The 17583-nt window shown below is 33.8% G+C and overlaps 1 protein-coding gene across 1 annotated transcript in view; it reads left to right on the forward strand.

Annotated features, from left to right (window-relative positions):
* LOC101896291 (uncharacterized) overlaps positions 1–17583 on the forward strand; it is a 250476-nt gene that overhangs the window by 28811 nt on the left and 204082 nt on the right. Inside the window, exon 2 of the mRNA XM_059126829.1 lies at positions 1401–2427. Coding sequence (XP_058982812.1) covers positions 2385–2427 — 43 coding nt within the window. The 5' untranslated portion in view covers positions 1401–2384. The remainder of the gene's footprint in view (positions 1–1400; positions 2428–17583) is intronic.

A 17583-nucleotide genomic window follows, 5' to 3' on the forward strand; every position in this document is an offset into this window, starting at 1 on the left:
CGTCTTCGTATAAACCCCATATAACGGTACCCCCCGATATTCGGTATTTTAATGATTTTAGCCACATTATTTACCGGAACTATTTCAAATTTGGTATTTGAAGTTCGTAATGAATCCTACAGCCTATGACAGAAAAATGTATGTGCAGGTCCATGTTTTATAACCCCCATGGTACCTCCCTATATTCGGTATTTTTTATTTTAGCTACATTATAAACAGATTTTTTTTGTAGTTTCATATTTGAATATTGTAATAGTTTTGAGACAAAAGTTGCCTATGCAGGTCCACGTTGTCGTATAGATCATAATATGCGGCTACATTAGGTATTTTTAAGATTTTAAAAGAATTTTGAAAAATTGCCAAATTTGTACCAATTGGGGGAGGGTATTCAAAGTTCGGCTCGGCCGAACTTACTGTTTTTTTTTTACTTATTTTCTTTCAATCGAGTTCGCCCAGCATCATTGTTTATTCAACCATTCAATCAAGTTGTGACAGTTTTTTTTACTTTTATAATATTTGAGATGGAAAAGTATTGTGATAGTGCGCCGAAATTGTTGAAACTACACACTGTGTAGGCAAACGAAATGGTCAAAGTTTTGTAATGAAAATTTTGACCAATATTGTAACATAAAAAAAAATATTTAAACATTTTTTGTTTAACAAATACCATTGATGTATTCGTTTATTAAAAATGTTATTTTTTTTAGAAATAAGTCACTGAAGTCTAACAAGCAACAAACCCAAATAAAATTAAAAATTGTCTGTTTATGAAATATAATTTGTAAAAAAATCTTTAATGGGGACAGCTTTTAGTTATGAAATCCTTACTAAAATTACAATCATGATTTCGCTCAGATTCGAAAATTTGCGTTTTGATCAAATCAAATCACTGTCTTAACGGAGATGAATCAAAGCGATTAGACTCGTCATAGATTATAGCCCCGTTATGAACAATTCAACATAAGTTCGTAAACAAATAACTCATAAGAGCTGTTTGATTTCGAACACAAAGCTTCAATTCATGTTCGCTCGCAACTTTTTCGTTTCGCATGAGCAACTCGAATTATCATGTTACATCTGACTGACTGTTTGAGATTGATTGTATTTCCACTAAGTGTGATCAAGCTTGCTCAATCATACTCATTGTAGCCCTCTGATCCAGACCGAGAAAAAAATCACAAAAATAGCATTACTTTTTGAACATTCTTTAAATGTATATATGTACGTCTTCATATAAGATTACAAACTCTCGCATACACTAACACACACACACACACATCTACCTACAGAAACCCATCCATTCTGGGGGTTTTATGCATTTCATAATTGAAAAAGTGAAAAAAGACAAGAAAAATAAAATTTGTTTTCTTTCTTCCCTTTTGCTGTTTGTTACGTTTCAGAAAGTGGCGCACATGGATGGAAATAAACGCAAATTCACAGAAAAACTGAGGAATAAAATTTAACACATTTCATGGTACAGCCAGCGGAAAAACGAAATGAAAAGTGTCAGTGAAAACGAATCTTGTGAAAATATAAACTGAGCCAACAGTCGTACCAAGCCAACGACACACAACACCAACAAAAACAGCAAATCCATATGAATCGAAGAAACTGGTTTCAACTACAAAATATGATTATACTTTACATTTATCATAGAAACGCGTACACTTCTTGCCACCATCGCATCATTTATAGTCGTGGGCTGGTGCCCGCCCCATCACTGCTTCGCCACCCCAAACCAAAGAAAGCAAAAACGTCTTGTGCTGCTGCCGCTGCTTCAGCTATACCATAAGCTCGAGTCAAGGAAACCACAAGTTAAGGAGAACGCCATTTTAACGGGTTTCCTGCAAAATATATATCTCATACTAATGCCGTATTTCACGCATTTCCGGTTTGTTTTCACACAGTGCACTGCAGCGAAGGAATAGAAAAACGTGAATACAAGATATCCGGACGAACGCGAAACTTTACCACGATTTACCAGCAACGCCAACCGAACTGATACAGCCTTCATCCACAAATGGTAAAATCCTCTTCCCTAGCCATCCAATCTCTTCTTGTGTGCGATATTTGTATAAATACTTTAACGATTGTCGGCGAAAAAAAAACCAAACGGACGACGCATCTGACTGCGAAAACCCGTAAAAAAGAAGAAGAAATAAAAACAAAAATATAAAACTTAAATCAACCAATCTGCTTGGCACACATACACTTACTTACACACGTGAAAACTCTGCCACATTGTCTGTGAAGGCAATGAATTGAATTTGCAAAAAGTTAAACTTCACAGAATACCTTGAGGAAGAAATCACAGTTGACTGAACGTTGCCGGGGATTAAACGAGGAATACGAAAAATCTCATCACAATCGCCATCATCATCATCATGGACAGCATCCATATATTCCTCATGGTGATTCTTACAATTGGTGAGTAGACTTGTTGTTGTCGTTGTTGTTAATTTCTTCAATAAAATCGGCTGGGAATGAGTCGCGACTTTATTTCATTATTAAATACACCACTTTCGATATAATATTTCGTGGTTACAATGTTGCGTTACAGGGTGTTTTGTTCAGTAAGGTATACTGAAGGTTGGGAATGCCAGTATTGGTGTCATCACTATGCGGGAAGGACTTATATAAATTACTGATTTTAAAAAGGCTCGCCGAACGTTATGTCCGTCAAACAATGTATTTCCTTAAGAATTGAAAAAAATGTACTTCGTGAACAATTTCCGCCAATACCAACTGTTTATTGTGGTATATTTAAGTTTCTATTATAAATTTTTATTCTTTTTATGTTTCATGATGTGGACGCCTAAGGATGACGGCTTGTCAGAAAAATGCAAGTTTATTGGAATCTGGTCCTCCATCTCATATAGTAATGTAAAAATTTAAGGTTGGCAGCTTTGACTGAATAATGCATACACAAATTAAAACAGAGGTGAACAAAATCATAAGCAATAAGTCTCAAGGCAGACCTAAACATTATTTTCTTGATGTCGTACTCCTATAGAGAGTATATATAATAACTCTCGAAAAGATTGAATAATAATTCTCACAAAACTTTGCACAGCGTAATATTTTCATAAAATTTGGATGAATACAAATGATGGGTATTATAGGACCACTCTTTCCCCTTATGGTATAACTATAAATATTAAAAATTAAACAATTTATAAAAAAGCAAGGAGAGGCTACACAATAATTTCGGGTCAGGTTTCTGCAGATTTGATACAATTTGAATAAAATAAATTATTTAAGATATTTAAGTCATTTGTAATATCAAGATTCGCTTACTAATGTTCAATTAGAAGTGTTTATTACTGTGTTCATTTCCTATTTGAAAGAAGATGCTGAAATTTCGAGCGACCCTAATAGATCTGGAACCAATATTTTCCAAAAACCGACAGGCTCCAGCCGGATAAATCACAAATTTCACATTCGAAGCTCTGTTTTTCAAGCATAATGAACATTTCATATATTTCTTTATTTGCGTTTTTTGTCCAATTCTTTCTTGAAAGAATATTACAAAGTCATGTTAGAGGGTTACTTTGGTTTTTGACAAAAGCCACGTATTTTGATGATTTCAGCCACATTTTCCAATGGAATTGTCTGAAATTCCACACAAGGGTCCCTTGCGAGCACTTTATCCCTTGGAAGAGAACTATCTTTATAGGTCCACGATATCGTATATCCCCCACATAACGGTACCCCCCGATAATCGTATTTTGATGATTTTAGCCACATTTTCCAATGGTATTGTCTGTAAATCCACATAAGGAGTTCTTTGTGAGTACTTTATCCCCTGGAAGATAAATATCTATATAGGTCCACGATATCGCATGGCCCCCAAAATATTAAAAAATCTTTTCGGGTATTTTGGGAACATTGATGTATTTTTATACCCTACACCATACTATGGAGGGTATATTAACTTTGTCATTCCGTTTGTAACTCCTCGAAATACCCATGTCAGACCCAACAAAGTATATATATTCTTGATCAGTGTAAAGTTCTAAGTCGATTTAGCGATGTCCGTCTATCTGTTGTAATCACACTATCTTTCGAACGAATTGAGATAGAACGCTACAATTTTGCACATGTGTTAGTTTTTCCAGTAGGCAGGTTAAGTTCGTAAATGGACCATGTAGGTCCACGTTTTCATATACACCTCATATAACGGTACCTCCCGATATTCGGTATTTTGATGATCCTAGCGACTTTATTCACCGGAATTGTTTCAAATTTGGTATTTGAAGTTCGTAATGGAAACTACAGTCTGTGACAGAAAATTGTCTATGCAGGTTCACGTCTTCGTATAGGCCCATATACCAGTACTTCCCTATATTCGGTATTTTGACGAGCTTAGGCACAATACTCACCGAAATCGTTTGAAATGCCGTATTTGAAGTTCGTAACGGAGCCTATGACAGAAAATTGTCTATGCTGGTCCAGGTCTTCGCATAGCTCCGATATAACGGTACCTCCCTACATACGATATTTTGATGATTTTAGCTACATTATTCACCGTTTATTTCAAGTTCCGAATTTGAATTTGATAATGACTTGTGGCAAACAATGCCTGTGTGTGTCCACGTCGTATAGACACCAATATAACGGCTATATTCGGTATTTTTAAAATTTTAAAATAATTTTTTAAGGATTTTACTTTCAAATTCGTTCCATATGGTGGAGTGTATTCAATGTTCGGCCCGGACGAACTTGCTTCTTTTTAACTTCTTTTTACTAAGTTATTGTGAAATTTGATTAAGAACATATTTGTCTTTTACGCTGTCCTTCTAAAATAATGCTTGTAGGAGATTTTTGAATAAACTCACATAAAGTACAGGGGAGATAAGAAACTACAACAAGTTATAATTTTTAGATTTTATTGAATGAAAACAAAAAATATCGATGCACTTTTGGAAATTTCAATGGCCTTACCCCGAGCTCCACATTTGCCGAATGGCATAATGGGATATGATCATCTCACGAGCTATTTTTCGGCCACTGCGACGCGGTTTTCGAACAAGTTGCTTCTTTACTTTACGAACCATTTCTGGTGATGTTGCTGTTTTTTTCCGTCCACTTTCTTGACATCGGGCTACGCTACCAGTATCACGGTAACGAGCAATGGTACGGGACACAAAAGACTTATTCACATTTAAATGCCGGAGTGCTCTAACGATAGCCACTTGTGGTTGTCCAGCCAAATATAAAGAAATCGCACTATTACGCTTGAAAAAATGCTTTTGTACGCTTGTAAACAATATAATCAGCTGTCACTAGAAAAATTTTAGTAGCTATCGAACGAGTGGCTTGGAAATGACAACAGTCTGAAGTTGGTTGCAGTTTTTCCAACTCACCCTGTATATATACATATATATCGATTTGACGTCTGAAAGTAACAAACAAATTCTATTCAAAATTTGCCTATAAATCTCATAATAAACAATACATCTAGATACAATAGTTTTTATGAAAAAAAAAAAAAAAACAAATAAAAAAACAGTAAGTTCGGCCAGGCTGTACTTTGCATTTCCTCCACAACTTAGCAGGATCTGTCACATGTTCAAACAAATCTGTTGAAAAATATTGCCAAATCATAATAGAGGAAGTTGCCAGACTGTAGTACCTATTGCAAACTTAAAATACAAAAATTCCGGTGGATAAACGGTCTACATCGCTAAGTCGACATTAAAAACATATCGTTTTTTAAATCACCGAAAATTTTATAATGAGTGAGTTCTGGGTTTAGAATATATACAATATACTTTGCCTAAGACAAACAAAGGTATTACTTCAACTTCAATTCTAGGGTTCATATTCAATACATGATTCTAAATATTATTGTCAAACTTACATGGAGTTCGGAGATGGGCAACATCAGTCCACTCATTTTGGTACATCCACCATAAAAGATCAAAATTTCCAAATTTGCTCGTTTTTTTTTTCAAATTTTTAATTTTATAAAGCAATAAAAGTTTAAATGATTTAAGTTCTTAGACCAAAAAAAAAAAATAAATAAATAAAAAATTATTAACACTGAACTAATCCAGACACAGTATCGCCGGAAAACATCATGCTTCAAAACAAATTCAATGCATACGGAATGTAATAAATATTTTAAATATTAACACTTTAACTAACGCGAAAAGAAAAACAGAAAATAAAAAAAATCCGAATAGAAGAATTTATTATCACATCAGCCGAATATTTCCATGCAGGATGTCCTCTAAACTTTTTCAGACTTTAAGTCCTAAAATATTTTTCATAAAATGGAACTTAATGTTGCGGAATTCATCATCAATGTATATATATTTCATTATTATTTCCCTTTTTTATCGCATGTCTGTTATGCTACAGAGGAAAAAGTGCACATAAACACATACACAGGCGGCAACGTTAAAACACACACACGTACCATTGCCAGTGTAATACAGACAAATTAAAAGAAAATCTAATGTATGTTATATGTATGAGTAAGTGTGTGTGTATGTATGAATGAGAGTAGGTTTTTATGATCGACTTTTTGCTGATATAAATTTATAGGCGCATGAGTTTATTTGTTGTAAACATTTATGACAGCAGATATGACGTTTAACCACTTTTATACGACAATGGAGAGTTGTTTTATTATCAATATTATCCGTTTTTCGAGTTCAGCTGTGATTAATGACTCGAAATTACAGACAATTGAATTTTTAAAGAATATTGATTTTTAATGATTTTTTTAAAAAGTAATGTAGTCGTCATTGGCTGAGGTACGCCAAAATAAAATGCGTTTAAATCAAAATTCAACCAAAAATCATTTTTATGTCCTCCATACTGAATTTGGTCGGAATTGGAAGCATGAGTTAGAAGTGATCGGCGGATGATTATATACGATAGTCTCGTGCAAACATATCATATAGGATGTATCCAAAATAAACAAATAGTAACATAATAATAGCGAAAATAATGTGGTTTTTACAATGTCCAAAATATTTTTATTTTCACCGAAAAAAAGATCTGATAAGATTGCTATTGTATTTTTAATAGCCACATGCGTAATGACTAAATAAAAAACGGTTTTATAAAATCTGCAAAACACAGGGTGAGATGAAAAAAGTGCAACCAAATTCAGACTGGTGTAATTTCCAAGCCACTCGTCCGACAGTTGCTAAAATTATTCCATTGGCAGCTCATTATATATTTAACAAGCGTACAAAAGCATGTTGGTGAGAATTTTCCAGAAAAAAAAAGTTATTCGTGATGGAATTCAAGCGTGATACTGTGATTTCTTTATATTTGGCTGGAAAACAACAAGTGGCCATTGTTAGAGCACTCCAGCATTTAACTGTGAATAAATCTTGTGTGTCTCGTACCATCGCTCGTTACCGTGATACTGGTAGCGTTGCCCGACGTCCAAGTGGACGGAAGAAAATAGCACCATCTGCAGAAGTAGATCGAAAAGTAAAGAAGCGACTTGATCGAAACCCGCGTCGCAGTGGCCGCTTCACAAAATACCGCAGAGCAACATTCGGGAAATTTGTGACGGTTTCATTGGCCATTAGAAAGCCATAATTCGTGCCAAAGGTGACCAATTCGAACAAATCTAAGCTTATTCTAAATTTTGATGTTACATTTTTTGCTTTCATGCAATAAAATTTAAGGAAAAAAGTTTAAAAATTATGACGTTTGACTTCGTTGCAGTTTTTTTTATCTCACCCTGTAGGTGGGTTGTACGAAATAGTCGATCTGTGTACATAAAGTTTTGCCATAGGAGGTTAACCTATTAAGACCACTAAATCTCGAATTTTAAACCATTTCGTTGAATTTCTTCAAAATTACGAATATCGGGAGATAAAATTATGTTTTGGACTATACAAAAACGTTGACCCATATAGCTCATCTTCGAACTTAAGATACCTGCAGACATAAGACAACTCTGTGCAAAATTTTGGCGTTTCATATGCCGTTTGGACTATAGCTTACAACAGACGGAAGATACACCTATCTTCTTCTTTTATTTTTACGCTCATAAACTTAAATATTTTCGCCGTAACTATTTTTGTATTCTACAGTATAACAAGCAAAAATTTTTCTTGGGGCAATTTCATTTAAATTAAGAACACCATTAATTAGCCTTGCCACGAAAAACTATTTCAAGGGGAGTCTCCCTACAGTACACTGTGTTTCAGGGTATCATGTATTTGTGTTTGTTCTTCGTATCTCCGTCCGATTGGATGAATTTTGGCACATTCGATCTAAAAAAGCAAATCCGTCTAATTTGGTGAAAATCGTTTCAAATATACTATACATATAGCTATAGTTCCTATATAATTGCTTCATCCGATTTTTATTTAGGTCTTCTAAAAGTCATAACATATACTCTATATGATATATAGGGCACATACAACATAAAAATACCTCCGAGAAATTAAGTGGAAATCAATCAAGATTGAGATATCTATATCTATAAAAGAGGAAAATGTTTGTACGTTTGTTTGTTTGTTTGTTTGTTTGTAATTTATGGACTCGAAAACTGCTGAATAGATTTTTCTGAAAATTTCCATATATACTGCAACATCGCCTGAAAGTAACATAGGCTATATAAATTTTTGAATTTCCACTTGGAACTGGAGATATAGCATCAGAATCGGAGGTACCTCCCAAAAATTTAGATTTTATATGCACATATCTATTGATCGGTTAAAGATACAGTCTCCAAATTTGGAATGTGTAACGGAATTTGGAAGAAAAATAAGTTTGCTAAATTATATTGTAATCGGTTCTGATTTGGATATAGCTCCCATATATATTTTCGACCGATTTCGTTCATTTGATGCCTCAAACACAATATGAATGTTCGATTCCAATGAAATTTGGAATATGTGACGGGATTTGATCCGAAAATAAATTTGTCAAATTATATTGAAATCGGTTCAGATTTGGATATAGCTCCCATATATATTTTCGGCCGATTTCAAGCATTTGATGCACCAAACACGCTATGTATCCCCAATTTCAATGAAATTTGAAACGTGTGATAGATTTTATCTAAAAAAATTTATTTCCCAAATTATATTGAAATCGGTTCAGATTTGGATATAGCTCCCATATACATTTTCGGCCGATTTCATGTGATTGGTGGACCAAACAAGATATGTATGTCCAAATTTAATGAAATTTAAAATAAGTAACGGAATCGGGAGCAAAAATGAATTTTTCAAATTATATTGAAATCGGTTCAGATTTGGATATAGCTCCCATATATATTTTCGACCGATTTCATGTATTTGATGCACCAAACACGATATGTATGTTCGATTCCAAAGAAATTTGGAATATGTAACGGGATTTTGATTAGAAAATAAATTAGTCAAATTATATTAAAATCGGTTCAGATTTGGATATAGCTCTCATATATATTTTCGACCGATTTCAAGTATTTTATGCACCATACACGATATGTATGTTCGATTCCAATGAAATTTGGAATATGTAACGGGATTTTGATTAGAAAATAAATTAGTCAAATTATATTAAAATCGGTTCAGATTTGGATATAGCTCCCATATATATTTTCCGCCGATTTCACATATTTGATGCACAAAACACGATACGTATTTTCGATTCCAATGAAATTCGGCATGAGTGGCTAAATTTGGTACAAAAATAAATTTGACAAATTATATTCAAATACGCTTAGATTTGATTATAGCTCCCATATATATACTCAGCCGATTTCACATATTTGATGTACCCAAAGCGAGAGAGACAAAATCTGGCACCAGAAAAATTGCCAAATTACATTGAAATCAGTTGAGGTTTGGATATAGCTAACATATATATTTCGGCCGATTTCATACATATTATGCACCAAACACGATATATATGGCCGATTCCAATGAAATTCAGAATGTGTGGCGGAATTTTGTTATAATAATAAATGTGATAAATTAATTGGAAATTAGTTAAGATTTGGATATAGCTCCCATATATATATTCTCGGCCGATTTCACATATTTGACGCACCAATTTCAATTAAATATGAAAGGTGTAGCGGAGTTTGGTGTAAAAGTATTTTTTTTTAAATTATATTTAAATCGGATCAGATTGGGATATGATTTTAATAAGAACCATTGACCCACAACGCCTTAGGCTAACACTAAAAAACAACACAACAATTTATTTGAAATACGCTTATTACGGCGAAGTATGTTGCTATCTCGAATTCACTACTTGCAATAGAAATGCCACTCTACTAAAAAAAATTGCAGTTTCCTGCACGCTTGGTATTTGCTATGAAATAAATAAATCCAAAGGACAAACCCTTCGTGTATGCATGTCATGTTACTGCTTTTGTAATGATTTTGTTTATTAACGCATTAAATTAGTGCAATATTTTTTTTAATTTTTAAATTTGTTTTTCTTTATCCAACATATATTCGTAAATAAAATTTTGAATGCATATAAAATCAAAAGGGGTAGCGAAGCGCACCGGGTTCAGCTAGTATTTTATATATATGTTGGCTCAATTGGTTGGTTGGTTTCAAATTGAAGCTTCTTTTTTGTCCTACCCTGCAAACAATAAGGATAATAGTGATCTACTTCACATAAATTTCCAATATAGACGTTTATTTTCTAAATATAGTTTTTATATTTTTATATGGTACTATAAAGTCGATCCTTTCATTAGGCTTTTTACACTGATTCAGTATTCTAAAGAGGTGGAGGTTGTATATGCCACCTAAGTACTGTATTCCAGTTAATAATATAAACTGACATAGTTATAGTTTTTGCAAATAAAGGTGATTCACAAAACACAATACCGCAATAAAACACACAAATCCACTGATAAATCTTATCGAATTTCCAAACACTTTACAAGTGCTCTGATATTTGCCTAATTTATGACACTACCGCCCCACTGAGATATCATTTGTCAAGTCTATTGAAACCAGGTATAATTTATTCTTAATTGAAGCACATTTCTTATATTTTACGTGGAATTTTAAATAAAGTATAAATAAATTGTTCATTATTAATTTTCACATTTAATGCCAGCGCATGAACCCCTAAACCAATATTGACGGTGCAGGCGTTACCCGTGGATGAACAATGGCAGCGAAGAAAAAAAAACACAGAGAAATATATAAATTAAACATCACCCCCATCGCCGCATAAAGTTCAATGATAAATGCGATTTTTTGTTTGCCCTCTACGGAAAGTTTGCTCACCAACTTTGGCTTCTTCGTCGTTATGGTTAAGACGTCGTCGTCGTCGTATTCAGTCTGTGTCGGAAAATGTCCGTCCCACGTTTGGTCGGACGTTTTGTCTGGCGGTGATTGCCGATAAACGCATACTGGTATCCGCCGGGTATGTGCGTGTGTTTCGTGTCTCTGAACAGCGTCGTATCTGTGGAAACACGAAAACGATATTCTCACGTTGTAACATATTTCATAATAAAGTTATAGCCAAAATACGTGATTTTTAAGAAAACTACCAAGAAAATGTGCGACACAATTTCGGTACCATATGGCGAAACATTCATATGGGAACTGAAGCTCAGACACACAAACGAACACATCTAGATATGTGCTTGCGTGTGTGTGTGTGTAGTACACACAACGACCCTTGTCGCCCAAGAACATTCGATAGTGTAACTCCCAGCTGAACGAAAATAAAAAAGGTAGGGAGGAACAAATGCAGAAGATGCGTAGATGTCATAAAATATCTATTCGATATATTAACTCATCTAAGTTCATCCAACGGATAACACATCAAATGTGACACCGAGTTTAACCATCTTGTATTATTAGACTTCTCTTTTAATATGTTTCGCCTGCGGAAAATTGATGATGTAGGTAGTTCTTGTATTACCTTTTCACAGGGCAAATCCAAGAACTATTAGAAGAACCAAATGTTCCAACATTCGGTTTCTATGTATTTTATCGGTTTTAATATCTGACGTGTGTCAGTACGTGGTTGTTGTTACAATTGACTTTTAGGTGATTTTGTTTAATGAAAGAAATGTCCTCTGGCATGTGTTTGTTAGGGAAGCAGGAAATATCCGAAAATAAGTGAAACTTAATATGAGAAATGAAGTAAATTTAAATCTCTTAATAGACTTCGTACCACTGGCAATATTTATTCTTGTAACTTCATATGAAAACGTAATTTACCAATGTGTGGTTCATATATTAACCCTTTAAAGTACAAGCTTGTCCACAATGGACATAATAATTGGATGCTTCGATCTCAAAACATGACATATTCCTATCTGTCTTGCCGTTGTTGCGAAGGTATTGTACTCATACAAGTATTTTGGAACGAACCTCTGAAATTTTATATTAAACAGGGGTAATACGTTAGAGGTACAAGTTGATTAGATTTTTCCCTAAGTGAGCCCGACTTCTGCCGATTCTGTGTATGTATTCGTTGTTTGAAATATAAAAAATGCTTTAAAAATCAATTATTGATAGAAAGGTGCACATTAAAGGTATTAAACAGTGCCATGGAATAAACAGTTTGGACTATATTTTTAAAACCAAATCTCATCTTAAAAAAATGAATAAAAAACAAGTAAGCAAAGGCTACAGTCGAGCGGGGCCGACCGTTGAATACCCTACAATACTATAATAAACTATACAGTTTATATAGGCGAGATACTCGAAAGAATTCCACAAGATATTGTGACAAATAATAAAAGAAAACCATCAGGTTTCGTTCTCTAATTTTCAAATAATAGCAACTTAAACTAATTTGCTCATTTCCAATTTATTTGTAGATGTTGCACGTAAATGGTCTTCCTAGATCTGGAACCAATATTTCCCAAAGACCTATAATCTCTCAGAAGTGGCAAAAGATTAACATTTATTATTGGTTTTTGACTGAAACGCATCTATATGGGATACAGACATTTGACTATATTCTTCAACGAAATCAGCGTTAACGAAATAGTCAGAAGTGCGTCTTTCCTGTATTTGTGAATTCTCCAAAAAGTCACTGGAATGGACATTTTCGTATTTTGTCTACAAAAGTTGGCAATCTCCTTCACACATTGAATATTTTTAGATGGCCATCCAAAACTGCTTGGCTTTTGCAATGTCCGGTAACCCCCATTCAAATGTGCGTGAGGTCCTGGCGATAATTACGACCTGCTGACAATTTTGCAGTTTCGGTCCATTTCAACCCCTAAATATATGGCGATCATCTCCAAAAAGAGTAGGCTTCTATTCTGACCCTCATCTTATCCTCATGCAAAATTTCGTAAGGATCGGGCCATAAATGCGATCTGTATATGATATCCTGATATCCTAACTACTTAGTTTTGTTAGCTGTAGAAATATTACCAAATGTTTAATTCAAAATGAAAATATGCCAAAAATATGACAAAATTGAAAAAATATGAGAAAAAGTTAGAAAATCAATATTTTCATATTTAGAGAGATATTTTTATGCGATTTTTTAGACGTCTTTTCTTTCCTGCCAAGAGGCCATTCTGAATTATTGAGAACTGTCGAAATCAGTTCAGGCGTTCTCGAAATATATGAGATCTTTCAAGCATATCTTCTTTGATAGACATATATATCGCACATATTGTGCTTAACATCAATGTAAATATAAGAAGTAACCTTGTCATGTCATTGTAATTTCGCCGGGATTTAAAATATTCGCGGTTTAATGAAAAATTTTGAATTTTTTCACCAAAAAAGATATGGTCTATTTTACCCGCTAAATATTATCCGATGACCACACAAACTGGTAGGCTTCTTCCCCGCCCTAAACTCTAGCTACGGGCGAAATTCCGCGTCGATTGGTCTATAATTGTGACCTGTAGAGCAACTGCAAAATCAGCAAATTTTTCAGTTTTTGGTCCATTTCAACCCCTACATATTATGTAATCCTCTCCAAAAGAAATAGGGTTCTATTCTGACCTTAACCCCACCTACATTTTAAATTTCGTGAAGATCGGGCCATAATTGCGACCTGTAGAGTGATTACAAATTAACATGGACAGACGGACAGACGGACAGACGGACGGACGGACATGCATAGCTAGATCGACTCAGCTCGGCGAGATAGGAAGATCCATATATACTTTCCTATGTGGGAAATCAATATTCCGTGATGTTACATAATTTTTGGCCCAATCAAACTTATAATACCCCCAACACATAGTGTTGTAGGGTATAAAAACAAAAAATAATAAACAAGTAAAAACACTGTTGACTTGAAACTGAAACTTGAATAACCTCCACCATTGGGTACAAATTACAAATAAAATCCGTTTAAAAATTCTGTTAAGGTCTATACGACGACGTGGACCTGGGCAAGTTTTGTCACAAGCTATTACAATATATGCGAAACTTAAAAAAAGATCCGTTTATAATGTAGCTAAAATCTTCAAAATACTGAATATAAGGAGGTATTATGGGGGTTATAAAACGTGGACCTGTACAGACAATTTTCTGTCATAGGCTGCAGTATTCACTACGAAATTTGAAACAATTCCGGTAAACAATGTCACTAAAATTATCTAAATACCGACTATCGGGTGGTACCGTTATATGGGGGCTATACGAAGACGTGGACCTGCATCGCCCATTTTCGGTCTTAAGCCGTAGTATCTATTACGAACTTTAAGTACCAATTTTGAAACAATTCCGGTAAATAATGTCGCTAAAATCATCAAAATACCGCATATCGGGAGATACCGTTATATGGCTATACGAAGACGTGGGCCTAAATGGTCCATTTTCAATACATTTGAGTAAAAGATGTGTTGTAATGTGTCATGTATTTTATTCTAAATTTAAACTCAGAATAGAAACAATGGGAATGAAGAGTACAATGAAGTTCAAACAATTGTAAATTTGTTGCAAGAAATGCAAGACAATACATGCATGTATATGTAATGTAAGATTTTTGTAAGAAAGTTAAGACAAATTTATCAATAAGAAATCTATATCTACAAAAAAGGAAAATGTTTGTACGTTTGATTGTATGTTTGTAATACATGGACTCAAAACCGCTAAAGTGATTTTCCTGAAAATTTCCAAATATACTACAGCTTGAAAATAAAACACCTTCAAAAAGGCTTCAAGAAATTAATTTTGTATTTAGATTTTATATAGAGTCTTCAATTTGGAATGTGTGACGGATGTTAGCACAAAAATAAATTTGAATTGAAATCGGTAGAGGTTTGAATATAGCTGCTATATACATTTTCGGCCGATTTCGTGTATTTGACGCACCAAACACGCTATGTAGCAAATTTCTATGAAGTCTGGAAAATGTGAAGGGATTTGGCCTAATAATAAATTTTATCAAATTATATTGAAATTATTTTATTAAGAAACACGCCTTTGTAATAGTACTAGGCTAACTTTATACGAAACACTAATTGTCAAAGAAATGCTGCTCAACTTTAACGCTTACAGTTTGCTGAACACTTGACATTTGCTATGAAGTCCGAAGGATAAACTCTTTGTGAATGCAAACCAAAAAAAAAAAAACAAAAAAAAAACAACAAAACTGGATGATCTTTTTTTTTTTGTGAATTTTTTCTGTATTTTCTTTACCAGCAAGAGTGGACCGATATTGTCCATCTGCTAACTTGATCCATGTTTGTTAATAAAATCAGATCAAAAGTCGGGCCGGGCCGACTATATGATACCCTATACCGAAATGGATATTTAGTAGAGCTCTCGTAAAATAAATATTTATTATATTATATTATATATTATTATATATTATATTTATTTATATTTTTATATTTATATATTATATTTATTTATTGCAATTTCTGAGTTCTATGAGTTATCTGGTATAAAATATCATTATGGTAGAGTGCATATTCCGAAAACTGGAGATTTAAACACCAAATCGTATGAAACATATATATGGGAAGAAATTTGAAATTCTTGCTTCTATGCTAAACTGGGTTGAATTGCGAAAATTCACTCCTGAATTCGGATAATGATATATATAGGAGCTATATCCAAATTTTAACCGAACTTTATAAAATTGAAAAAGCTATTTCTTGGCTGTAACCGATATTTGGTACCAATATTATTCATGTATTAATCGGATGAATCATATATATGACAGCTGTAGCTATATCTGAACCGATTTGCACCAAATTTAAAGTACTTATTTCTATACTTAATTCGGTCTGAAGTGCCAAAATTCACACCTTTTGGACTGATATTAGCCATTTGGTGCACAAGAAACGTAAAATCAGATGAAGATATATATGGGAGCTATATCCAAATCGGAACCGATCTTGATAAAATTTAAATCATGGCTAGGCTGTATCTGATATCTGGTGCAAAATATCAGTCTCGTGGAGTGCATATTACAAATGAGAGAGACGATGAATGAATATATATGGGAGATATATCCAAATCTGAACCGATCTTGAAAAAAATTGCAAGGCTGTAACTGATATTTGGTGATAAATATCAGTTTTGTGGAGTGCATATTACGAATGTAAGGGACTTCAACACCAAATCGGATGAAACATATAGATTTTCATCAAATTTACTTACACTTATTTTTATACTTAATTCGGTCGGAAGTGTCAAAATACACACCATTTGGACTTTTATTTGTTATTTGATGCACACGAATCCTAAAATCGGATGAAACATATATATGGGAGCTATAGCTATATCTGAACCGATTTTCACCAAATTTGAAGTACATGCTTGTAGGCTGAATTCGATAGGAAATGCCACAATTCACTCCATTTGGACTGATATTAGCCATTTGGGTCACAATAAATCTGAAATCGGTCGTAGATGGGAGCTATAGCTAAATTTGGACCGATTTTCACCAATTTCAGCAGGGTTCGTCCTTGAGCCATACAAATGTTATTTGGAAAATTTCATCTCAATCGAGTGTTAAAATGGACGTACGGACTCAAAATGTAATCACCAAAATTAACTACGGGTCTACCTCGTTTCTTTCTCCATGTTACAAATAAATGTGGTGTAGGGATAAATATGCACAAAGACATAATACCCTTACCGCTATGTGGCGTAGGGTATAATTACGATGATCCAAGGTTGAACCAAATCCGATACTCCTTAGATAGACTCTCAATATCCCGAAACGGATTTAATGCAAAGAAACCTATGTTTTAAAATTTTTTTTAGAGACACGTCTTGGTCGTATCAAATGATATATACATTCTGTGGACATACAGTTGACGGCATAAAATGTGTCTAAAAACATTTGCCTGATATTTTGGAAACTGTTATATAGGGGCTATACATATGAAACAACTTCGTTCTTGACCAGATCGCAGATGTACGCTATTTTAACATCCTATTGCATTTATTTTCAGGCTAACGTAATTACAGCTGACCGATAAAGATGAATCAACTTACATTACCGCTGATGAGAGGGACATTATTTATTATTGCAAAAATTATTGTTTGTTCTCTAAGAAAAAAATGTGCCGAAATAACATAACGGCCTTTTGCTTCATTTATTATTATTGAGTCTTAGTTCTAAGCATGGCACAATTACAGAAGGTGAAACAAAGCTCTGTCAAAATATATTCATAGTTTGTGTTGTTTTTGATAA

This window comes from Musca domestica, unplaced genomic scaffold (assembly GCF_030504385.1).
Source record: "Musca domestica strain aabys unplaced genomic scaffold, Musca_domestica.polishedcontigs.V.1.1 4, whole genome shotgun sequence".
NCBI classification, from domain to species: domain Eukaryota; kingdom Metazoa; phylum Arthropoda; class Insecta; order Diptera; family Muscidae; genus Musca; species Musca domestica.